We start from the raw sequence: 25,967 nt of genomic DNA on the forward strand, positions 1-25,967 counted from the left end.
CATTTGCTCTCCTCTCTCAAGGAGCGAGGGGATCTCTCCTGCTTATCTCGGCATGGCTGTCACGCCGACAGAGCAGTTATTATCGCCTTCTCCTTGCTGGAGTCTTCCAAGAGCCAAAGGAGCACCTTGCTAATCATCCCGTTACTGTCATGCCCAATCATATTCTGTCTAGCTAACACGGCAACTGACATAACAACAATCAAAGATAAACTCCATCACGAATGGAACATAGGGTGGTTTACAAAAATAGAGACGAAGGTGAGGGTGATACAGCTTAACTCAGCGCCCACCACTTAATAAGCAAACAAAGACTTATGCAAACAAGTCTATTAGCCTGTCACCCTGCCTCTGCCCCTGTTTAAATCAAGCCTGTGAGGAGTGCTGAATGCTAATTGCACTTAAGCTTCATGTTACCGGGCTGAATTCTTAAACACTGCAAAAAATAGCCATCTTATCAAATTTCATGTTGTCATACGCAGTCCAGTGCAGTTTCACCTGAACACTTCCAGTCTTTACAGTAGCCAGTTAGCTAGATAGCTAGTTCACATCTACGCAAGCATGTAAAATGTAGCTTCAGTGGACAGTCAGTAAAAAGCAGTGGCCACAATCACATTACATCAAATACAGAGTGTTGACCTAAAACAAATTAACACTTAAATCAATAAGATAAACAACACACCTAGGATAAATCTTTTTGGCCCTCTCTCCATACTCTCCTTTCTGAACCCCCTTGCTGCCAGCCACCCAGCAGGTGACCACATGGCTGGGACACAAGACTTTAATCACCGTTTCTCCTCACAGCATGTGCTAGCGGTGCCTCCAGAGCCAAGGCGCCAATCCCACAGTGGACTCTGACTTGTGCAATTTGAGGTGTTACAATGAAAGACGTGCGTGTAATAGAAAGTGAATAGAGGAGTGAATGTTCAGTGTAGCACAATCTGTATGGCCCTGCTGAATTGAGGTAATGAAGCCTTGTCAACTAATATTTTGATTTTAATATTTCACTTGTCAGCTGTAGTGAGTTAACAAGTTTTCCTCAAACCATTGAGGAGGGAACAGCGGCCTCTCGGTGCCACTTAAACAGCAGAACTGCAAAGTTCCCTGTGCAGTTTAATAACTGTAAGTCCTATCACAAACTATCAATCGATCAACAGCTCCACCTGCACCACTCACTGCAGTCATACACACTCAAACCATGGCAGTCAGCTTGAAAAGTTTCACTTACGGTCGTTGCAGAATGAACCTCCATAGGACGTCATGGTGCAGTCGCAGGTGAAGCCCTCCCACTGCTGGAGACACACCCCCTGATGGTAGCAAGACTCCTCCGTACAGGTGGTACTGGGTCCTGAGGGCAAAACCAGAACATATGAAATTCATGAGAAGGACCACAAATGATGCACACGGCTTACTAATGAGGTTGTAGTATCTAAAGCATTTTCAGCTGACGCAGGGAAGCTCTGCTGGCGGTCCACTTCTTTTGTAAATAACAGCTCAAGAATTTTATTTAACAATATATGATATTTAGAGATTGTTCTTCCCCAAAAAATAACCTAAGAGGTTGTTTGTACAAAAAGCTTTTTACAACCCAAATATATGTTTATTGTTAGCTAGGCAGTGACCTCTTGTGGCCATAGTAATTAAGACGGGAACAAAAGTCCTTGTCGGGAGGAAGCGGGTGGATGGATGGGCGAGGGGCACAGGGGACACAACACCCTCAATATGTATGTTGTGTATAAGGCATCCCCCTTATAAAACCATGACAGTAACAAAGGATTTTTATTTCAAAAACTTCAAAAAAAATTGCCAGAGGACCCCGCCCCCCCCAAGCCAGGTGGAGTGAGTATCTACCTACTACACAGACTCTGTCTTTGTAGTGTATGGTTGCTGCTATCTTCACTGTGTCCATATTGAGTTTGCCAGGTGGTAATGCAGTTGGTTATGCAGGGTTTAAAGTACAGCCTATATTAACTGGTTCTGAATTAATTAACTTGATTATTTTCACCACAGGATGCATTGATTTGATTGATTCATTTAAATGTTAAATGTAATAACACCCAAAAGGATGCTCTGCTGCTTCACTTTGCCTCTTGCATAATGAGGTATTCACTTGAGTCATTTTTAAACAGACTTTACAAATTTTTTTACAGAATTCTATGTAGTGTTTACCTGTTGGAGGGCCGCAGAGCCACGCATACAGGGAAAACTAGAATGACTGCCTTGTGATTGTATGCCCCTGCATACAAGTCAAGGTCCACTTACAGTTTACATCTATCTCTGTGAAAACATGAATGCTTCACACACCATCTTCAGCACAGAGGATCTATACAATCGGTATAGTTTCAAGGTGGACACCCAAGATATGAGTCACTGATTCCATATCTGACCAAATGTCTCCCCTTCTGTTCCTTGAGATATGACAGTGAATAATGGCCAAGTGTTTTTGAAGAACATCATGATGTCACAGTGAAGTCGACCATTGACCTTTTGGATGTCCTATCAAACATTTCTGTGAAATTGTGTTATAATTAGCGTATGAATTCTTGAGTTTTGGCCAAAAACATGTTTTGTGAAGTCACAATGACCTTTGACCACCAAATTCTTATCAGTTCATTGCTGAGTCCAAATGGACGTCAATACCCATTGTGAAGAAATTCCCATAATGAACTCTTGAGATATCACGTTCACAGAATGAGATATACAAGGTCACAGTGGCTTTGACCTTTGACCACCAAATTCTAATCAGTTTATACTTGAATCCAAGTGGATAATTGAAAAAAGGTCCCTCAAGGTGTTCTTGAGATATTGCATTTATGAGAATGGGACGGACAACCCAAAAACATAATGCTTTTGGCCACAGCTATCACCAGTGCAGAGGCATCAAAATAGACTAGCCATGTAAAAATAGCATTGAGCAGCGTGCTGCCTGCACATGCATGTGTGGCTTCTATGGTCAGTTGACAGTTCAGTTGATTATAATGGAGGCGCTCTGATGTGGGCATGCTACAGCAGATGTGTCACACAGTGTCCATACCCAGTGTATTTCAGCCATTAGAAAGTAGGAACAAAGGACTTATTTGATCGTAAAGGTTGGACAACTTGTTGGATATTTACATTCAAGCAACCACTGTACTGTGAAAGGTTTTCTACTACTAGTACCGTAAATCCCACATAGAATTAACACATTCAGCTGCCTCCAGCTCACTGTGAGAAACATGAATTTATATTTGTGAGGCACTGAGACTCATGCTGCTCCTTTTCTGCTGGATGTGTAATTAGGCAAGTGGTTATTAATCCATTAGCCATATGAACTTCATAAGCTGATATATCAAGAATATCTTAATGCAAGCTTCAGGTGAACCTCTGAATACATTTCTGCACAAAACAAGGACTGGACTTTGTCCTCCATCACTTCCATTAAAAGTACATTAGGAAGGGATCTCTTAATAGCCAGTATATACAGGAGGAATGATTACAGCAAGAAAACCCATTGTAATGTTCATATGGGGACCTGGCTACTAGATTAAAGAAATACTTTGTCTACAAAATGACCATTTGTATAGCAGTTACTCAGTGCTTGTTATCTTGAATTAGTGGGGAAAACTTTGTTTCTCTCGCTTGCCTCCACAGATCAACATTCTTCATGAACTGAAATACTCAGGGTTGGCATTTCACAACAGCAAGACTACGTCAAAATATTCCTTTACAAACTCTCACACAACTTGTACAGTATAATCCTAGTCTCATTTATCCAATCATATGCTCAGTACTTACCAAACACATGCAATTTGCTCATTGTTACAATATAAAGTAATTTTGCCTATGTAGGACATGCATTGAGCATGCCTGGGCGTGTATGTATGTTCTAGCTCTGCGTAAGCAGAGTTTAAAACCCAGGCACACTGCTGTCCACGTGTGAAACTGTTTGTTCTAAAGTTTCAGCAAAAATGCATGTTGTTTTTTTGGATTCTTCACTCACTGTGGAGGCACAAGATATAAATAAAGTTTTCACGAATTCAAGGTAACACATGATGAAAAATTGATATAGAAGTGGTGTATATGTGTATTTGCGTTGAAAGGCCCAACGACTGCATCCAAATACAGTAGCTCCTCACTCACAGCCTAACATTGATTTGATTTATGTTGCTTAAAAATGTATTCAGATTCAATTTGACATTAATTCAAGGTTGAAACCTGGTGTAATTGCCATGCAAGGGGCACATTTGCATTGGAAATTAGTGTTGGTGGTGGAGTCAGTTCTTGTTTAGCATCTCCATTATATCTGTGTGTGATGTGCGTGTGTGTGTGTGTGTGTGTGTGTGTGTGTGTGTGTGTGTGTGTGTGTGTGTGTGTTTTGGGGGATGCTGTCTCCTCATGATCCCACCCACTGTCATGAATGGCTAGAGACATTTAAATTGTCAATTAGAAACTCCAGCGTTGTAATTTCTCTGTGGAATTCCAGCTACTTATTCAGATTGGTAATGTGACAGTCTGCTTTCAAAAATCATATTGCCACATCAGATTATACATTCCACTGACCCAGCAGGCATTGTCACATAAACTGACATGATATGGAAAATAATTTACCAAGTGTATGCCTTTGTTGCCTCTATTATTAGAAGCTAATATGCCTGATGGAAACGAAAGTAGATAAGATCTTCATTAGTTTTTCGCCCAACAAAACCCGATTTCAAGTAATTGTTCTCAACATTAGATGGGAATGAAGCTGAATGAAAGATAAGATTAGGATGCAGATCAAGTCTAAGGCAAGAGAGAAGTTCTAAAAATAAGGATGTGCGGTAGCTGTCGCATTGGTGTCGGTGGTGGTGGGGATTCTCATTAAAATCTCAATTAAACACAAACATTTCCAAAGAACCATGGTTCAGTGCCAGACTAATTTGTTTCTGCATAGATAAACAGACATCTCACTGTGCCATTTACAAATGGCCCAATTAAAAACCACCCCCCTAAACCTTCAGGCAATAAATAATAAAAAATAAAAATAAATAAATCACTGATCTACGAGAGATTTAACTTTCTGCTACAAAATGTCCACTTAAATTCAACGTCATTTCCTATCTATGGGCTCTGTAAGTATATCCTAACCACACTAATTGCCCCATTAATTATTCGCTAATAAAAGGGTCCCTTGAGGAGCTAATTAAGAATATTGTCATAATTAATAACCAAGTCATATAATTGCTTCCTCACTCTCCCTTCAAGTATTGATCGGCCAAACGCTACCTTTCCATGGCTGCCTGAGAACCTGTTATTAGGTGCCTTGTGTTTGTTGGGGCATAAAAATCCATCTGCTGTGTTTGCTCCAAATGCTCAGGGAAATCTCGCACGATATAGGGAGCCAATAAGCTTAACGTCACTGTGAAACCCAAAGTGAACACACATCTCCACTCCCTTGCTGCTGTCACCTGCATCTACGACTAACAGCTGGGTTACAACTGGAACATCTGCTCACATTTTAGCAGTGTAGAGTAGGCCAGAGTGCTCAACTACAGAGCCAGCTAAGCTCTCAGTTCATAATAAAATACTTGTTTGAAGGAAGCTTACATTTTTTTATTGGTGTTTTTTTTTACTTTTAAGTCATGTTTTAATTTTGGATCTAAACTCTGCTACTACAAATATCAGGGTACCTAAAGCTGCTAGACACTTTAATGTTTTTTTTTGCTGAACTGAAACCCTCATTCTGAGTCAGCTGAATGCAATGTGAGACAGCTAAGCTTAGGGTAATGGTCAGGATGGTCGGGTCAGCAGCAGGCTTGAAAGAGGTCATGAGGTCAGGCTACTCGACCTCTGTTGGAGCTATGTTTCATCTGTGGTCTCCCAACTGATGGAGGGAGCACAGCTGCCCAGATAGAGGGGTGCTGGCTGGCTCCGTTACTATAGCAACCCAGGTTGAAGAAAGGTTGCCCTGTACTCAGCAGACTAAAGCCCACTGTAGACCAAACATTTGCGACAAGATGGAACCGTTTTACAACGTTGCAGAGAAAAGTTGCAGCGGTGTGAACCGGCCAGTCTGAGCTTGACTCAAGCTGGCTGATGGTGTCACCTGCAACTCAGCTGGTCAAATCACCGGCTGCTGGTTTTAAACGTAAAGTATGTTACCTGCCAATTGGCTTGTAGTGAAGTCTGCTGGTCAAGTCAAAATGACCAGAGAGCATATTTGCTGCTGCAGCAGGTGGCACTGCAGCTTGTCAACTTGTCTCGTCTCCAATCTTTGGTCTGAACCTGGCCTTAGGTGAGCATACTTTTTTTTTTGAAAGTCAGTGTACAATAGAATCTTCACACATTCATAGATTGGTACAAAATACCCTAATTCAGGAACATGATTCTTCAGAAAAGTTAAGGTTAAGTACAAGGTTTAGACAAGGACACTCTCAGAATCTCTGGATGGCATACACTGTGTTACAGTTGATATGTTTAACTGTGATTTTCCTCAATCCACCTTTCATTAAATACTGTGTGTAATCCATCAATGTCTCCTGTGGATTTCTTCTCCTGCAATTTCTTTTAATCACCTCAAAACACCTTTAAGTATTTTTAATCAAATATAAGATTTATCTTTGGACAAATCATATTTTTCTTATTCAAGCATTGCAGTTAAGTATAAATGTTAAGTAATATATATGTGCTCCCATGCAGAGGAAGGTTTTATTTAAGAATATAATTATTACAGTGAATGAATGAAAGTGGATAAATCTCATAAATTCAAATTTAGAACTATTTAGTGACTAAGCGACAACAAAGGACTGGTAGCAACGGAGGCCAACAGTTGTCTCGCCTCCAGGCGCCTGTGTCTCAGCCAAAAAGTTGAAACTCAACACACTGCAAAGACTACAGCCGACAGCCAACTAGCATGTAGTTTCTGCACCTGCATTAGAGAAAATAACTCTCCATACCAGCAGGCGGCAGCCATGTGTATTTGTCATTACAAAAGGGAAACTGTAAGACCAGCAAGATGCTACATAGCCAGTTAGCATATTACCAACACAAACTGATATTGAATTAACAAAGGATATGTGCCGTGACACAGTAAACAACACAATCCATCACAACATATTTGTGTTGATCTTACACCATCTTGACTTTTGCTGCTTGTTTACTTTCCTCACTTACATTTATCTTCTAGTGCACTGAGCTGAACTGCCAATCAAAGTGATTTAATTTAACAACAGGCTCTGCCATCTCCAATGCTAATTCAACATGCTGAATCAGCTGAATAAAAGCCGACAAGGGCTATGAGGGCTTACAATATGGGACACACCGCAACAGGCGACAGACGCCAACCAACAGCCTAGCGTAAACCGATGGATGATTGTTGGCTTAGTGTGTCAGGGACTTATATTTTAAATTAATTTAAGACATTTTAAGACTTTTTAAGGACCTGCAGATATAATTAATATATGCATACTCCTACTACTGATGACCTACTAATTATTTCTGCCATAAAGATGTTTTTCCTCCATTCTTTGGCCTTATTTCCTTGTTGAACTACTCTTGAGCTACAGTGAGTCAGCAACACTGTTAATATACCTGCACTTCAACTCTCCCCATCTCCTTTGTTTTCCCCCGTCTTATTCTGTGTTATTGTGATCTGCTGAGTCAGCACAGAGCTACAAGAACATGCTCACTGTTCTGCCCTTTGCTTGGCCTTAAGTCTACCGAGACCGGACCAGCAGCCACCTCTGACCACTCCGCATCCCCAGTCCACCAGCTAACAATAACCTCAGAACCAAGTCGGTCAGGATTCTGGTGGTGATCCATACCCAGGACAACACTGCATTTTAGAAAAGTCCTCTTCATTACTTTTGCATTAGTCAACCAGGAAATATGAGATTGGGTCTGAGCTGTAGTTGCTAGAGAAGATCAATCAAAAATATTAAATATAAAGTCGTAATTTTACTGATTTGATATAAGTGTCTGGCTTCACTGCTACATGGTGAGGAATACTAGTCTGAATTTGATTACAGTGGATTAGATAGGTAGTCAAAAGTGTTTTTGATGTATTCCTGTAATATCAGCAAGGGGATACATGGATTTGCAACAGCCTCAGGTCTAGGTATACTATTATTTGTCATAAAGGTCCACACTTCCAAAACTGGTCAATTACAGCTGTGCAGCTCCCTGGCACCTCCAATCATTAACTAATATTAGCATCCATGTTGGATGCCTGGGGGAGTCAATATGATAGCTTAATGCAGTTTTAAACAGTGTTTTGAGCGAAGTAATTGTGGTGTATAACTGTAGTCAGGTAATAAGGCGGGCTGGCAGAAGTAGCAGCGCTAGGGATTGAGGGGGAGAAGAAAAAAAAAAAGCTGGATCAGTGCCGCAACGAGTCGGCCAGTGCAGCCCTCAGGGAAATCAAGTCTGTGCTCCCCGACACTCAGCACGCCATTGAGATGTGGTGGCGGGGGAGTGTAAAATGTGGGGTGTGCGGAAGGGGAAATGCTGTAGCCAAAATCCACTGTTATACTCAGGATTAACTACCCGGCACAGGAGCCATGCAGCCCGAGACATGGTGGCGAACTGCGCACAGCAGAGGTAAAAACACAACAAATGCAAGATTGATGAGGGAAGCCAATGAGGGTGGGGTGTTGCTGAGATTAGCCACACTGACAATAACATTAGAGGAGAGAGATACCTCCCTCATGCAGGTTTTATAGGGCAATAGAGAGGATATACAGAGGACAGGGGCTTAGATTGTAAAGACTGCCCAGAGCTGAGGGAATCTGGGCGCGGTTACTGGTGTAAATCAGGGAATAACAGCCACAGAAAAAATGCACCAAATTACTGCACTGGTGTGTCCTTACTGAAAGCTCTGTGCTGTGCAATTGGCAGTCTTGTGTGTAATCAGGCCATGAATTTATGAGAGTAAATAAAAACAGAAAAGGCTTGAGTGGCTATTTAAAGGAGAGAATCACAGTGGTGTGTAAAAATGTCCTTGTGTACTGTGTTAAAATCCCTTGAAAATAATGCTTTTACCTTCCTAAGTAACAATTAAAACATATAATCACTGTCGAAAACATGTAGCAATTAAACACGAGATGTTTTCAATTTCTGTCTCTAAATGACAGATTCATTAAATTGTACAAAAAAAAAAAAAAAACAAAAACACTCAATCCAACTTTTGACTTGTTCTCTTTATAATTATCTGTAATCTTCTCAAACTGAGCTAGCTTTAATGAGAAATTGTCAGGAAGTTGGCAGTCTCTGTGAGAAACTGTCACTAATAGCAAGGACACCAGATTACACACTGTGTGTTAACACAGACACTTGAAATCAATGTTATTTGATTTCCCCTGTTGATTCACAGGAGAGATAATAACTTTTTAACATGGATGTCAGTAGTTATGGAAGGTAGATTCAAAAGGTATTAAATAGTACTGTTACTTTTGATTTGATTGGTACTGCGTGTTAAAGTCCGTATGAGATGGACATCTGTTTCCCCCACTCACCATCGCAGCCTCGTTCCACCTGACCCACCCTGTGGAGGGCATCTGCGATCAGGTCGGGGAGTCTCCCGTTCAGGTCCACGGAGGCCAAGCAGCCCTGGTACCCGTCCCGGGATGCGATCAGCTTGGGCAGATTGCTGTACATGTTCTTCGTCACGCCACCGATGTACAGCTCCCCTGAAAAAACACACACATAGGAACCACCTGTGAGAAAGATTTAACATTTTTCAACACTGATTCTGAACTGTAATAGAGCAAATTAAACCTATTTAGACAATGACGTTCATTTAAGACTTCTTTAAATGACATTAATATGCATATCCGTGTTAAGCAGGCTCAGATGAAACGACTCATAGTGAGATGATCTAACATCAAAGCAAACAAAAATTTAAATGTCAGTGGAAGGAAGCAATAAAAGGCTCCTAATATATTCCACCTTCCATCCTTGCAAAGTATAATTCATTCTTTTGTTGTTGTTGCTGCTGAAGCAAGCAGGTAACATACTGTAAATCACAGGATTGCTCTGCCAATAAATACTCCACTGTGAATGGGCCTTTGCTCGACAAGCAACAAACTGAACAACTGTATTTGCAGCATCATTCAACGCAGTATCATCTGAATTCACCATTGAAAACACAATGACACAAATCACAAATCTGAACAACACATACATTTCATTGTAGGTGTAGCACCGCCACCCCAGATAAAGGGATGATGTTGCTCTGCACTGGATGCTGCAGAAGCAAAAGTTCACTGAAACAGAGGAAAAATTAAACCCTGGAAATTTAAAGGGCCAGTGTGTAAAATGGGTTGAAAACAGTGACATCAGTGGTCAAATTCTAGACTGCACGGCTCACTCGCTCAACCCTCCCGTTGGGTAAATGACGGTGGCCTCGTAGGGACAAAAAGCCTTGCGCAGACTCGAGTTTTTCAGGAGTAGGTCTATCTAGCGATGAGGTGAATGTTTATTTAGAAATCTAAACCATGTTACGATATTGTAATGAATCCCTCACGAGCAGGAGACCAGAGTAGCATTCGGGAAAAAGGCCCGTTTATTTGAGCACTCCAAAAACTCCGGTAACACTCCAGGGGGTAGCACGTAAAAGACTCCGTCCCAAACTCTGACTCTTCTAGCGTAACACACACACCCCTTACACACATACCCGCTTACAGTACCCAGCGGGTACCCCCTCCCCTCTCTGCTCCCCAATCTCCAGCCCGCACACTGACTGACAGCGTAGCCTGTAAATAAAACTCAGCTGTTTATTTAGCCTAGCAATATCTCCGGACTATAGTAGCTGCAATGGACGACTTTGAACGCGATTTTGAAGAGTTTCTTGTAGCGGACACAGACCCAGAGCCATACCTGTTTGAGCAAGAGTACACAGATGAGGAACTCCATGTGTTGGATGCTGAGCGGGCAAGAAGAGAGGCTGAATCCCCTGCTCCCATTTTGCTGCCCAGAATGGGATTCGGTGCTACTGCTACCATCGTTGGGGAGATACATCACCAGGAGGAAAAGCGCCGCAGAGAGTGCATCACAAGGAGTGAAGTTGCGTCTTCTTTTCCTCGCAGATGACGGTTCAGGTTCATTCTCTCCTGTTGCGTGGCAAGTGTGGTCCATTCGCAAACTTTATTACTAAAAAAACTTTTCACTACTCTCTAGCGACGAACTACTAACACTCTCTGCTGTTTCCTCCTCCTTCTTCCTTCCTTCCGCTGTCTTCGTTGGTTCATTTATACATGCGAAACGCGTTCTCTGGCTGGCTGGATTGTCTGCTCGGGCTGCCGTACATACATGGTGGCGCAAGATGGCGACCTCTCTATATATATATATATAAGCATAATTATAAGGCTACGAAAACCAAATTAATTTTATTTTATAGCAATTATACACTTATATAAACACATTAATGGGTAGATTTGACAATAAACCATGCCAAATATTACACACTGGCCCTTTAATAAAACTTGCAAAAAGAACACTAATGAAACTGAGGGAAGCTGCAACCTCACATTAAGCTGCCACCTCTTCTTTCCCTCCTACTGCAGTGAACAGCATTATCTCAGCCTCACCGAATTGGAACCTACCACCTGCCCAGGTAGGGTGGGCTGAACGGAGCATCAAAATCAAACGGAAAAATTAACAAAACATGATAGTAAGATTTCTCAGTTCCTGCTGGCGCCACAAATGATCTATGAGCACAAATACTCTCCGATGAGCACACCAAATGTAAGCTAATGTAATTTCCTGCAGGACGATCTCACCTACCATCTTACAGCTTAACAGGGCCCAGCCCCTCCCTGCTAAGAGAAGCTAACGAGGCAAACCTGTTTTCACTCTCCCTGATTGAGCAGCAATCTACTCCAACATCCAAGTGTTTTTTTTTCCCCAGTCAAAAAAGTCAAGTCATAATCCTTCACATGCTTGTTACAATTCAAAACTCTCAAGCAGGTTGTGGTAATTGCAGGGAAACAAGTTTGTAATTTACATACTGCTGAACAATCGAGTACAAGATGCCACAATTTGCCTTTTCATGTATAAACACTCAATGTTCAAATATTAAATAACATGCAAATAACATGAACTTCAATGTACTCTACAGAGAAGAGAAGAGTGCCAGTCAACAAAGGGACAAGGGCGGGATCACACTGACTAATTAATTACAACACTAGATATCTTTTTGATGGTTAACACAGCAAACAACACTGTCTGTGATTCATGTGCCCAATGTGAGATGTCTCCTTAGTGCGGCTGTTGTTAAAGGCTGAATGAGCAAGTCTCTGACCCATTTGTGGGTATATGGGGTTCCTGTGAATTAGTTTGCTGCTGATGCGCTGTGAAAACTGTGTATGTGTGTGTGTGTGTGTGTGTGTGTGTGTGTGTGTGTGTGTGTGTGTGTGTGCAGGTAGCAGACAGTAAACATTACTGTCACCAAGAGACAGAGAAATGACATTTTAAAGCCAAGCAGTGTGACTGTTTGGAGGTGTGCTCCTGAGAGACGTCCCCTGACAAAATGCTCCTCATTGCAAAGTGCTAACAACATGTTTTGATGATTGCATGATTTAAAGACTGTTGACAGGAATGGATTGCACAGCATCAAGTGAGAAGCATTGGGAATGGCATTTGATGCTTTACATCTGATGCTTGGAAAGATTTATTGCGTGAGCCTGTCCATATAGTCTTCTGGGAGGAGATCAGAACATACACAGCAGCACTTTCTCATGAAGGAAGCCGAATGTGTGAAAGCTCTGGGATATCTCAGTGCTCAAGCACAATTAAGGTCTCTTTACATTACAACATAAAAGGAAATATCCATCCACTCCTAAGCCAAATTGTTCTCTCTCTCACTCTGTCTCTCTTTCTTTCTCTTTTCTTCTGTTCTGTGGAGCTATGGAGAAAATGCCAAGTGAAATTATGAAAAGCACAAAGAGGCCTTTGATGTAGGTGCATATGAATAAACACGGTTTGAAATGCTTCGGGCGTTTCTCGTCATCAAAACTCCTACTTTATCTTTAAGAAGGCATAAAATGAGCATGCAGCAAAATCTTTTCACACATAGGGGAGATCCTGCTACAAAGATGGGGCCATCGGAAAAGCTTCTGACTCGGAAAAAATAAATAATAAAAATCATTTTCACAGCTGAAAACCAGAACTTTCAACTTTAGCACTCTGAGAAGCAATGAGCCACGAGGTCAATTATATGTGGACTTTGTGTAATGGAATGAGTCAATGATGTTTGCCAACTTCTCTCTAGAATTAATGAGCACTTGACACTTCATATTTCCCAGCTGGGGCTCCCGGGCATTACAATCAATACGACGAATTCATTAGCTGTCCGGCTGACTGATGTCCTGAAATCGCGGCTGTAAAGAACCATTTAGCAAATATGAAATTATCGGTATGGAGTTAATCTCCAAAGAACAAACCGCGCGTTTCCTGCAGGAGTCAACAGCATGTTTGAGATTCCACTGGCTGACTGCATAACTGGGGTAGACGAGAGAAGAGTGAGGGCTGTGCCAGATGTACTGTAAAAATTAGTCATGTAAGTTTTGTTTTCTTTCAGTGGAGTAAAGATGACAGGAGATGAATAAATATGCAGAATGCATACACACACCCACTCATTGTGCTCAGTTTGGAGTTGAATACTTTCATCTGAATTACAGATTTCTTTGGGTAAAGTTCTGACTTCCTTGTTCATTTGGGCCATGAACAGTTTGTACTGCAGCATACTTTTACAGCTTATCCACCTTGTTTTTAAATGCGACGCAGCTGCAGCGCCGCTAGAGAGATGTTTACTGCAGAGATTCCAGCTCTAAACATCTTAAACCAGCTAGCAGTCAAGTTAGCATTGGAGAAATCCACAGAGTCCTATCGGTAGTTATCCCAGTGGTGCTACATACATGATTTAAAGGGATAGCTCAGGGTTTTCGAAGTGGGGCTGTATGAGATACTTATTTGTAGTCAGTGTATTACATACAGCAGATGGAGGTCAGCACACTCCCTGTTTGGAGAAACAGATCAGACTAGTACCCCAGAAGCTCAGAGCTGCATTGCTGTGGATAAGGTCGGCAGCAACACACATTTTAACCACTTAAATAAAAGGCCTACCTAATAAAATCAGTATCAATCTAAGTGGATACTAAATTCAGAATTTTTTCTCCACTTTACCTTGCTGTCAGACAGCCATTTTCTCAACAGTGTAACTTCCATATTCCTACGCAAAAACACAAAAAAGAGTGATCATGACAACGACACGCCATTCACTGTGGTGACAAAGATGTAACTTTATGAACCAGAGTATAGAGATGAAGAACTTTTGCAGAGGGAGACTTCTGAGGAAACTGGAGGCCCAGAGAGAGCTGAAGCTAACTGTGAACTCTAAGTGCATGCTCACGAACCCGGAGAGCTACTGCTGCCTGGACTTCGTTACAACACAACCTCAGGATCTTTCTTAATCAGAAGATGCCAGCGATTCACACTTAACTGGTTGGTTGGTAAGTAAACTTATACACTTGTAGGTGTTTAGCGTAATGTTAGCTACTGGTCGGGTACAGCAGTGCTCTTCAGCAAGTATCTCTGTTGCTTACTTGTTGGTGGTTTGCCACAATCGTCTGAGAGAAATGTTCACTGCAAATGTCAAGGTGCAAAAGTCACTGCAACTGGGCACAGCTGTTTTCATTTCTTTGTGACCCAAGTGCCCAACATTGCACAGCAACAATTGGGCTTTTTTGTGTAGGAATGTGGAAGTTACACTGTTGAGAAAGGAGTGCTAATTGAAAGAATCATCTGACAGCAAGGTAAAGCAGTGGAAATATAATAAATATAGCAATCACTTAGATTGATATTGATTTTTTAGGTAAGTGTTGATTTTTTTTAATGACCAAGACATGTTTTGCTGCTGACCCTCATCTACAGCAATGCATCTCTGAGCTTCTGGGGTGGTAGTTTCATCTGTTCCTCCAAACAGGGAGCATGCTAACCATCTACAGTGTGTTATACACTGACTATAGATAAGCATCTCAAACAGTCCCACTTCAAAAAACCTGATCTGTGCCTTTCATGCAGCTGAGAGACCCAACACAAACTTTCTATGCACTATTTATTTTCTATTTATAGTGTAGACCGATTTTATTTCACAACATTAAAAAAAAAAAAAAGAAGATACAAGCAGATGATATTTTTGTACACAGACCATGTTTACATTTGTGGACAGAAAAAAACTCCTCAAGGTTGTTTTTCCACTAAGGTATCTAGTAAATAACATTTAAAGGTGTTTTAATATGACATGCTGATTTATCTTTTAGCAGCAGTGTTTTATTCCACAATGATGGTGTTAGTTCAGTATTTCACAAAACTTACTAAGGACAGAATATTTTGAGTGTTTATACACAGTAGCTTAGTGCTTGTGTGCTGATATTTTTTGAAGCTATACTTCACTAATATGGACAAGACTGATATCTGAAGGTGCTATAAGATGGGTTTTTGCCATTTATACAACTTGATCTATGTTTTTTGGCTCATAGTCTTTGGAGCTGTTCTATTGTGGGCAGGTTAGAACGATGAGTAACCATTTTCCTCCCAGACAGAAACTGTGTCGTAGTCTGGCTCTGCTGTCCCAGCAGTGATGAATGCCTGTGCTGCTGAAGAGCTCAGAGCGATCGACAAGACGGGACCAATTACAGCCTCCCAGACATCGCCAGAGACCACCACCTCCACATCTCTATGGTTACCATAATGACCTCTCAGGGGCCGATGGGAGGAAGTTGGGATGCTATGATATGGGACCCTAGAGAGGCTCTGACAGCGCAATCTGGAGGAGCACATTGGCTTAACATTTGCACTGGACAATCAGGGTTTTCCGAGGGTTTTGAAATGAAATATACTATATCTCTGTGATGATGGTTTCATTTGTCTTCCACAGTGTGTAAACCTCATATATCCCGTTTTGCTGATCCGCAAATTTGATCTGTGAGTCATGTGGGAGCTGGGTGGATGACCTTAGGAACCACAGCAGCCGCTCACAACTTGTTCTTTGATTTCTAGGAAACAGGAGCGCTGACTGGAAAATATTAGTCATTTTTTTTGATACCTTGGAAGTTTACTTTCACAGAAGTGCAATGTGCACATCCCTTGGTTGTGTTATATATATATTATTTGGCCAGAAAAAACTACCCGACAAGAGAAAAACCTCATAGCTCCAATTTCACTGTTTTCATTATATTTGAGTTATCTGCAAGGGGAATGAATTTCATGGGTGTAAGACCCATGACTCCCATCTCAACATCCAAAAATAGTATTTAAAAGGCTTCAGCTGCTGTGGCAAAATAATGGAGTTTGGGATTTTTCTATCATGGAAAAGTTTACTTTTTTGTAGATGTTTAAATCTAATAGCAGTGGTTAGCCTATTAATTTTATTCGGTCAGTACACCTTGTCAGCTCAAGACAAGACCTGTATTTCATCCTCGCCTGTAATTGGCTCCCAAGTGAAGTGATGGTATTGCAGTCTTTCTCCATATCTAGCAATACTGTGATATACATTATTTATATCCATCATTAAGGCAAGTTTGATCATGAGAACAGGCCATGAATGCACAATGCCCGGTCTCATCTCCAAACAATAATCAGCTCCCTCTTACCAATTCCCTGGCGAACACAAAGCCGACCATTAAATTTCATTAAATGCTCTATTAACAATCTCTGCCTCCCTCTCAAGTCCTCACTCTCTCCTCTCTCTGCCGCTTGTGTTGCTTCGCTCTCATGCTGGCTCTAATTGACAAAGATTGAATGATTGCTGATGAGAAACACAAGAACACATGCAAACGCACACACACACACACACACACACACACACACGCACACACACGCACACATATGCTGCGGGCTGTGCAAATGAATGGCTGTTAGGCGGTGGCGCTGTGTGTTATAGGCAGGGGCTGGGACAATGGCAGCCAGCAGGAAGATGCAGGGATTGTGTGATTGCTAATTACAGAGGCGCTCCGATCTGCAAAGACGCCACAACAAGACGACTGGTGAAGAGAATAAATGTTGTTGCTGCTTGCGTGTTAATTGCTGATGCTAAATCATTAGTTGTATAATTACGTTGTGTTTTGGTTGAAAGTGTATCTGAAAGCAAATGCTATAGCAAGAAATGTTTTGAATTCTGCGTGGAAAAAAAAGACTGAAGGCAACTAAACCCGTAATTATTTGATACTGTAGTGGCATGTTTTCACTAACAGGTGCATGCTCGCTCACTCTCTCGCAGCTCTATTGTAACCACAGGTGGTGTAATACATTTTCAAAGGCTCGCTCTCAATGTAGGCAGCTAAGTGAGGGAGACAAACCTGTAAACAGAGTAACTGGAAACAATGAGTGAAAATGCAATATTTAACAATTACAATGAGGTAAAATTGACTGTGTCTGCATATATTTTGCATGCCGTCACCACAATCAAGGTTCTTTTGTAGCACAAATTAAGCAATGACTCATCAATATTCAGGTCCTTGTTTGCCTGTGATGAGGAACATTTAGGCAAGGGAAAATTAACCTGCCTTACACGACTATTACTAAAGCACAAACTGAGCTTCTAATGTTTGTGTTAGTCATGTACTCATTAGCATTCTTGCACTGCATGTTGTATGAAAATCATTTTATGCACTTGGACATTCTGACACAGGCAAACTGAGCAAGAAAAACAAGGCAGAGAGAAAGAAATGGAGTAACTCACAACTGATTAGCTCATTACTGTTCCTTCCAGTAACAAACAATCTAGTCTGCCTAACTTTAAAGCAGACCTATTATGCTTCCCCTTATTTTCTGCCATATAGACATATGTTACAAAGTTGGATACTTAGATTAAATGTGGCCAAAGTTTCAAATAATGAGGTAAATGTATGTAAAAATAACCACTGTGAGCAAACAACTCAAATGTCCTACTGCTCTGAATACTCAGTTTCCAACTGTGTTTTCTACTTTCAAGACAAGATTTCTTTATTTGGTCATCTACTCCAAGCACAGTACTGAAAGTGTTTACATTACATACAACGCTACATGTAGTTACATGCTAACTCTGGGGAAACCTGTAATCTTAGTTGCCAAAGTTGTTAATTTCTGGATCATATTCCTGCTGGTTGTGCAGATTTTGGTTGTGAAGCTTTCATTTGTGGTTTTTCACAGCAGAAAGTGACGCTATACTCCATTAGAGTCATTGCCCAGGGTGCAATGGCGACGCAGAGATGGCAACACCTGTTAATGCTGACCAATCAGAGCAGACTGGGCTTTTTCTGGAAACCCTACCCCTCCCCTGTCAGATTGGCAAAGGTATGACCTACCCCACTCTCTCTGATTGGACAGTACTTGTTGCCCTTGTTGACTGGATTGGTTATATTTAGGGATGTGAAATAAGATTGGTTAGGATAAGAATTTCAGGGTAAGCCAGTCAGAGGCAGTGTAACATCTGGGCCATATTACCTACTTCTACCTCTGCATGACAGCTACCGACTGAATTGCTCCGGCTTACACCTGTGCTGTGCTCACAGAGACAGTGTTGCTGCTATGGCACTGCTGCCTTCCTGTCTAATATTTCTACACCGTGTTTGCCTTTGATAATAGCCATCAGTATTCTAAAATAAAAGCCTTGTGTTAATCAAATGAAAGGATTCTGTCCACAGAGAAGCTGGAGGGTGTTTAATTTGACATAGAAACAAGTGTTGAGTTAAAAAAACATTTTTTTCATGTCCATGACACATTATACAGATACAGACATTAAATCCGAAGTGAAAGCTGTATTTTTTCTGGAGCAGCCACCCTGCTCACGCAGGCAGGGTGGCTGCTCTAACCTGTTCACACAGGCCACAAAATAAAATGCCCCTTGATGCACATGCGCTGTTCACACAGGCTGTATGGCCCAGGCGTAGGGTGGAGTAGGGAAGGTTTTGCCTTTGCCATCCTAGGAAAAAAAAAATACAATATAACAAAATAAAATCTGCTGTCTGCATTGGAGCTTAAAGAGACACGCACTTAGCAAAAGTGTTCCAGACAGAATGTGAATACAGGTGTCCCAGCACAGACAGTGTGTGGAAAATAATGGGTTTTTTGAACATTAAAGGGCGCAAACATGTTCTAGTAGAAACTCAAAATACAACTATTAACCCGAAAATGAGCACACTAAGTCCTCTTTAAATACTAGCAAAAAAAATGTCTTCATAAGCATAAGCAGTAATTATGCATTTTTGACAACCATGTGCTGAGCATTTATACTGTGATACACAAAAGGTAAATATCATAACCAGAAATCACATTATACACTGGCAGTCTTTGCTTTTATGAGATGTACTGCAAATATATTATTCATCTCTTAATTAAGCACAGCATTATTATTTGATTTGTTCTTCTCCATCAATTCATGTTAAAGCTGCTGCACATTTAGTTAATAAACCCCTCGATGGCGTGCTTTACAGCATCTCTAAGGTCTCTTAGCTGCTCTATAATCATTTACGGCATAGTGTTTCCTATTGCAATAAAATTATATAGGCTGCAACTAGCCCATAATTTACCTAGAATGATGTACAGTGCTGTATATCTACATTGGATGGATGAAAAATTCCTGAATTCATTATTTCAGAAACAAAAACAGAGAATGAAACATACAACATGACAAGGTTTCATTGACCTAAACACAATCAGTCGGTATGCGAGTCCGAATATGTGCCAGTGCTCACCGGTGACACTTTCTGAAAGATTGTATAGTAACACAGACAGGCATCATTACACACTTTCATGCTTCCCTTCTCCCTCTATGAAATGTCACTCCGAATTGAGTGTCCTTTCGCTTTGCCATGGCTGCGCTCTTTCCTTTTCACCACACTTCAGTTTTTCTCGCTTTGCTTGGTCACTATCTTTTACTCTCCATTTTCCTCAAATTTGTGCTTGTCTCCCTGCCCTTTCCCTTCCCACCCTCGCTGTTGGTGCTCACGATATCCTCACCTTGTCTTCATTTATCTCCTCTTCCTCTCCTTTTCTCTTTGCTTTGCTCAGTTCTACTACCCTGGTCTAGTTTTAAAGCTGGCAGAAGTTGATTATGCACATACTGCATACATACTTGAGTTATCTTAAGAACCCCACTGTTCTGTTATTTCTGCTCTCAAGTGGACCCTCATGATGGCCTCCACCACAGGAGGGAGGGCAGGCTTTTCTCTTTCAACCTCTTTCTCAATCGTTCTAGGATGATGGAGGAGGGGACCTGTGTGTGTGGAAAATAAACAAATGCACCCATGACAATAACCCATTCATCAGGGGGCATTATTACTGGTCAGGCCCCTGCCAGGTGAAGGCAGGCAATGAGGCCCCAAGGATTTATGACTGACGAGGGACAAAGCCAGTCCCAGTCTCTCGTAAATACACGACTGAATGGGGTAAATTTATCTTCATTACTCATTTGTTGAATTGTGAAAATCAACTAACTGTAAATGGATGGGACAGTGGGGGGGATCCTAAGTCTTATTTGTGTTCAATCCAAGGCAATATAACATTTATTACTTGAAAAGTTATTTTCATATCTCTATTTTTCATCTTTTCTCACAAACCATCGCCATGTTCTATAGTTTCTGTATTAATTGCACTATCTTTATTTTTCCTTGGGAAATGGCTCTCTTTTCCCAGTCTGCTCACCTGACAGGAATGACATTTACCTTTTACCTGGCAGTTATTGAAAATCAGGCTTCTTTTCTTGGTCTGGAGCGAGGTTATGAATACAACATTACAGTATGAAAATAGGCAGGATAGACAGTTTAATTGCATCTTCCTTTCTGGCCTTTTGTTTGCATAGAGGAGAATTTCATTAAGTGTATGTGTGTAACATTAATTAGTTTGCCATTTCTCATATACAAATGTTACAGGTTTTGTTTTGTGACGGGGAAAAGTCGATACAACATAGGCCTAGTAACTTGATATTTTGCTTGCCAATATTGTATTGATACACAGGGGCCAAGTATTGATATTTTATTATATAAATTATTAAAACTGCAAATAATAAATAAATAAAGACACGCAGGCCTGTTAGGACTGCAACTATAGCTGATTTTGTTTAAGAATATTTTTTTCTATTACCTGATTGGAAATTTTGCTTGATAATTAACTTATGATCATGATTTATTATTTAAACTGAGGTTGTGGTTAGTGATATTTTGGTCAACTGACTATTCACTTAAAGGAGCAGTGTGTAAGATTTAGGGGGATATAGTGACATCTAGTGGTGAAGATTGCAGATTGCAACCAGCTGAAACTCCCGATCAGAATTCCTTAAGTGGTCTTTGATAAGGATGCTTTTACCAGGAGCTGAATTATCCGCAGAAGTCTCTTCCTTTCTAAAACAAACTGACCAGGTGATTAAAACCCTATCTAGACACTGTTTTGTTTGTCTGTTCTGGGCTACTGTAGAAACATGATAATCTCCATAGTCGAGGACCTGCTCCCTATGTAGATATAAATGGCTCATTCTAAGGTGACAAAAAGACAACAATTCTGTTTTAAGATGATTATACACTAATAAATAAATAAATAAAAACACACTGATTATCTTTTATTTATCTCTGCCAGTATACCCCACAAAATCCTACACACTAGACCTTTAAAAAAATCATTTAGAAAACTTATTTGATAAGTTAAGATTGAGAGAATTAGGCATAAACTGTACACACATGCACGTGTGCAGACACAGACACACAAATACACTCACTGTCAGAGAAACGCTGCCTCTACATCAGTTCCACCTCTACCAAGGAAGCTGGCTTTTTGATAAAAGGGAGAAATGAAGTGGGAGAGAGAAGGGAGGTTGGGAAAGTGGCCAAAGCTCAGAGTAATGCCAAAGTAAATTGTAATGTAAGACAGGTCAGTGGGAGAAAAAAAAAAAAAAAAAGCTAAAACACACCGCTCTATTGCAGCACTCAAGCTACCTAGCCCATCATTTATTGAGAGAGAGCACTGACACTGAGCAGAAAAATAGAGGGGATAGAGAAACACATGGGAGGGAAATGAATTAAAAGGAAACAAAAAAGTGTCTGGAAGGCAAGGTGAGGCTGTATTGGACTGAGTGAAGGACATATATATTAAGGCGGATTTATATAAACGACTTGACACTTGATATATTGACTTGTAAACACCTTTTAGCTGACTTCATAAGAAGTGACTATAATTAGGAGGTGGTTGTAAAAAGACTTTGTTTACTTAATAAACACAATGATAAAGGTTGACAGATTGAACTTCATAATTAGGAAGAGGTATTGCTCACTGAGAACCTAAATAACGAGGAAGATAAGAATAGTGATCACATCACCAACTGTGCTGATATAGATTGTGACAAACTAACGGTGCCACGTGGATGAAAATGACATCCTCCCAAACTGCTTCCACTGTCTTCACGCCCCCAAATCTTCCAATGCAGAGGTGCAAAGCAAGAGCCTGGAGAAGCAGACATTTATACTTTCTGACGTGAGACGCAAATCCAGTTATGCTGCATGTGATTTGTTTAGTTATTATTATGCAAATGGATTCAGGGGCTGCTTTGGCAGATCTTTATTACATTGCCTCTTCCCTCTCTGCCACTCACAATCCTACACCTGGTGCAAACTAAAGCAGCGTTAAAAGGAGATTGAACAAAGTACACATGCTGTAAACACACGTACTCAAACTCACATTTCTCACTTCTCTTCCCAGCAGTGTTAGATTGCAACTGAAACCTTTCTTGCACACCTGGTTTACTGTTCGTACTCACAACACTCACAGCTAACAAGTCTCGAGGGAACGCTGGGACTGGGAACATCTTCCAGTCTGAATGCAAAAGTAGTAATCTAAACAATTTTTGTTATCGAAATCAGTCTGAAACTATTTTAAAAATCTACCAGTGTCTTTTCTTGACACTGATCTGCCTGATTAGTTTCAAAATGTTGATATTTGTTTCAAGAAAAATCTTTGAAGAAGAATAACAAATATTACAGAAGAATGAAAGAATATTAAGTTATACTAGAATTACCACCTTGAGGGGCGTCGGTGGCTTAGTGGTAGAGCAGGCGCCCCATGTACAAGGCTGTTGCCGCAGCGGCCCAGGTTCGACTCCAGCCTGTGGCCCTTTGCTGCATGTCTCTCTCTCCCCCTTTCACACTTGTCTGTCCTATCAATTAAAGGCTAAAAATGCCCCCAAAAGATATCTTAAAAAAACAAAAAAAAAAAAAAAAGAATTACCACTTTGTGTTGATATGCCTCAATGTCTGTCAAAACTTGGATATTTAACATACCTTTAGCCACCAAAATCTTATAAGTTTATCCTTGACTCAAAGTGTATGTTTGTGCCAAATTAGAAGAATTTCCCCCAGGGTGGTCTTGAGATAACGCTTTCAGGTAAATGGGACAAATGCAAGGTCACATGACCTTGATGTTTGACCACCCAAATCTAGTGAGTTTATCCTTGATGCAAAGTGAACATTAGGGCCAAACTGACAACAACCCCTCCAGGCATCTTGAGATATAGATCACAGTAACCTTGACCATGGACCTATGACCACCAAATTTAAATCACTTCATTGTTAAATCCACGTGGACATTTGTGTCAAATTTGAAGAAAATCCCTCTAGGTGTTCTTGAGATATTGCATTTAAGAGAGAGGGGCAAATAGACAGACAACCTGAAAGAATAATGCCTATGCCTATCACTGGCTCAGAGGCAAAAAAAGTTTTTCATTGTCTGACTCTGAAAGCATAAACCAGGGGGAAAAACACATATCATCATGGCAGAGCCAAGACACATTTTTGCAACGTGCAAGGAGACTACGTGCTGGGCTCAGACATCAATGAAATAAACATAGCCCTACGATACACCTCTTAAAGCCTTCATATCTTTGTCATAATAGATGATAAAACTTCCAAAACATAAGTTTGGAGCTGTTGAAAACATATCTTGTGTGGACAAAAAGTGTCTTTGCATAAGTCGGACAACTCTCAAGGATTCTTTCACTGAATTCAAGACGTAGGCTTCACAGTGCCAGCACCTAGTGGCCAACAGAAAAGCTGTAGGCTGGAACACACCCACAATGACATTTGACAGCTTAATACGATCTTAAAGCATTTTTAACACTTGAAGCCCCTTAAGCTATAACTGTATAGTCTTCTAAAGATTAAAAGGTCAAAAACATTTATGGAAAAAGATATGTAATCAGCACACAGCACTTGCAGTATTTTGCCTCCAGAATCAAATTATTTTCTGTGCTGTGTCCATGGTGGCTGCAGTTGGGATGAATAGGATTTCAATTTCCAATGCTGGACAATAGATTTTGTCCGTGTGATCACATCTCTGCTTGTCCTTCACTTGATAGATCTGTACTGGCACTCCAGAGACGCTGATTTTAAAGGCTATTCACACTGACGTGGCGTTATGTAGGAGGGCGATAATAAGAAGCAAAAGAGAGGGAGAAGAGAAATGTATTCTTCTTGCATAATGGAGTAGACCCTGGCATTATGGTAATGACATTTCCTCTCAACACAATCCAATGGAAGGACAGGAAAACCCAGAGGATGTAACAATGCATGTATATCGTCACAGGATGAATAGATTATGTTTTATGTCCACTCTGACAAAGACTCACTCTGAATAAGTGAAAATGTTAATGCACTGGTGACAGTGTACTCAAGAGGACAGTGGTTCTGATGATGTGCTGCTCATGAGGAGTCACCGAGGCAAACCAGTGTTGGCCTGACAACAGTGTCTTCAAGGCCAAATGCTACACAGATGACAAAAGGCAGTGGAAAACATAGATACTGTTGAGATTGTAAAAAAAAGTGCATACAGGAGCTGAGTCAGGGCCTTAAGACGTTAAAGTCGTGTTCTTTTTGTCAGAGACTGTGGCCACAATTATCTTTTATACCAAATATATAACATGGTACTGTGTCCTTGAGCAGGACACTGAGGCCCTGTAGCAGCTCCAGAGTGGCTGTTACTGTTGCATATCTTGATCCGCTTACAAAGAAGGGTATCACAAGAAAAGTGTCCCTTGTAGTGAGGGGTTGCAGGGCTAAATTACCTATGTAGTACCACAATAACATTATGATTACACATAATATAGACAACCTCCCAAATAAGGCAAAGGGGATAGAAGAACAGCAGGGAAACGCCATTAACATTGCATTGAAATAAATCAGTGGATATGTGGATGTATGTACAGATGTATGTGTGGATGTATGGATGGAGGACAGAGGAGATGAGGAAATAGCATTTCGCTAAATTGTAAGGGCCACTCGTCAATGTGAGGTTGATTTTATGGTTTGTGGTTAATTTGGAAGCTAGTGAACATGTGGACTCTGTAGGGCCACTACCATGTAAACACATCATTTCACTAAGACATCACTCATCAAAATATGCCCATTCGCCAGGTTCAGGAGTTTAGATATCCCTAAGGATCCAAACATCTGGCGTGTCAACCAATTCTGTCTGGAGATACGGTAGATACCTGGTAAAAATAAAAACTTGTTTGCCTAACAAACAAGATTTGCTATGGGAGTCTAGGTTGTTGATGTATACCGTACACTCCAGTGAGTTCCCTTTGACCAAGGCACTTAACCCACAGCTGCTCCACTGAAGCTGTTTACTGGCAACAGACTTGGCAGGTACAAGGCAGGTTGGATATATGTAGTTCTACAATGCTGTTCTTTCAGACATTATGTTCCTTCGGAAAATATTTGCATAAATGTACCTTAAATAAAAAGCTCCCGCTTGGTGCTGTTTCTCTCTTAGAAATCTCTGTTGTACCTTACAACACTCTTACCAAATATGGTTCATACTGCCAGCAGTGTAAATGTCAACCTCACAATGAAAATCCACTAATCAGTTCTGTCTTGAGTCACATTTGCATATGTGTGTGTGTGTGTGTGTGGGGGGGGGGGTCGCAAAATACTTCGAGTTACCACAGTAAGTGGTATGATGGTACAAATAGAACACTATAGATGAGATTATCATGG

The 25,967-nt window shown here is 40.9% G+C and overlaps 1 protein-coding gene across 10 annotated transcripts in view; it reads right to left on the reverse strand.

Annotated features, from left to right (window-relative positions):
* The window catches only part of nrxn2b (neurexin 2b), an 835,675-nt gene that overhangs the window by 351,119 nt on the left and 458,589 nt on the right, over positions 1-25,967 (reverse strand). For all 10 annotated transcript variants that reach the window (XM_078164201.1, XM_078164202.1, XM_078164203.1 and 7 more), the window contains 2 exons: positions 9,468-9,641; positions 1,226-1,345 (listed from right to left, as the gene is read on the reverse strand). In XM_078164201.1, coding sequence (XP_078020327.1) covers positions 1,226-1,345; positions 9,468-9,641 — 294 coding nt within the window. The remainder of the gene's footprint in view (positions 1-1,225; positions 1,346-9,467; positions 9,642-25,967) is intronic.

The sequence above is a fragment of the Epinephelus lanceolatus genome, chromosome 22 (genome assembly GCF_041903045.1).
Source record: "Epinephelus lanceolatus isolate andai-2023 chromosome 22, ASM4190304v1, whole genome shotgun sequence".
NCBI lineage: Eukaryota > Metazoa > Chordata > Actinopteri > Perciformes > Serranidae > Epinephelus > Epinephelus lanceolatus.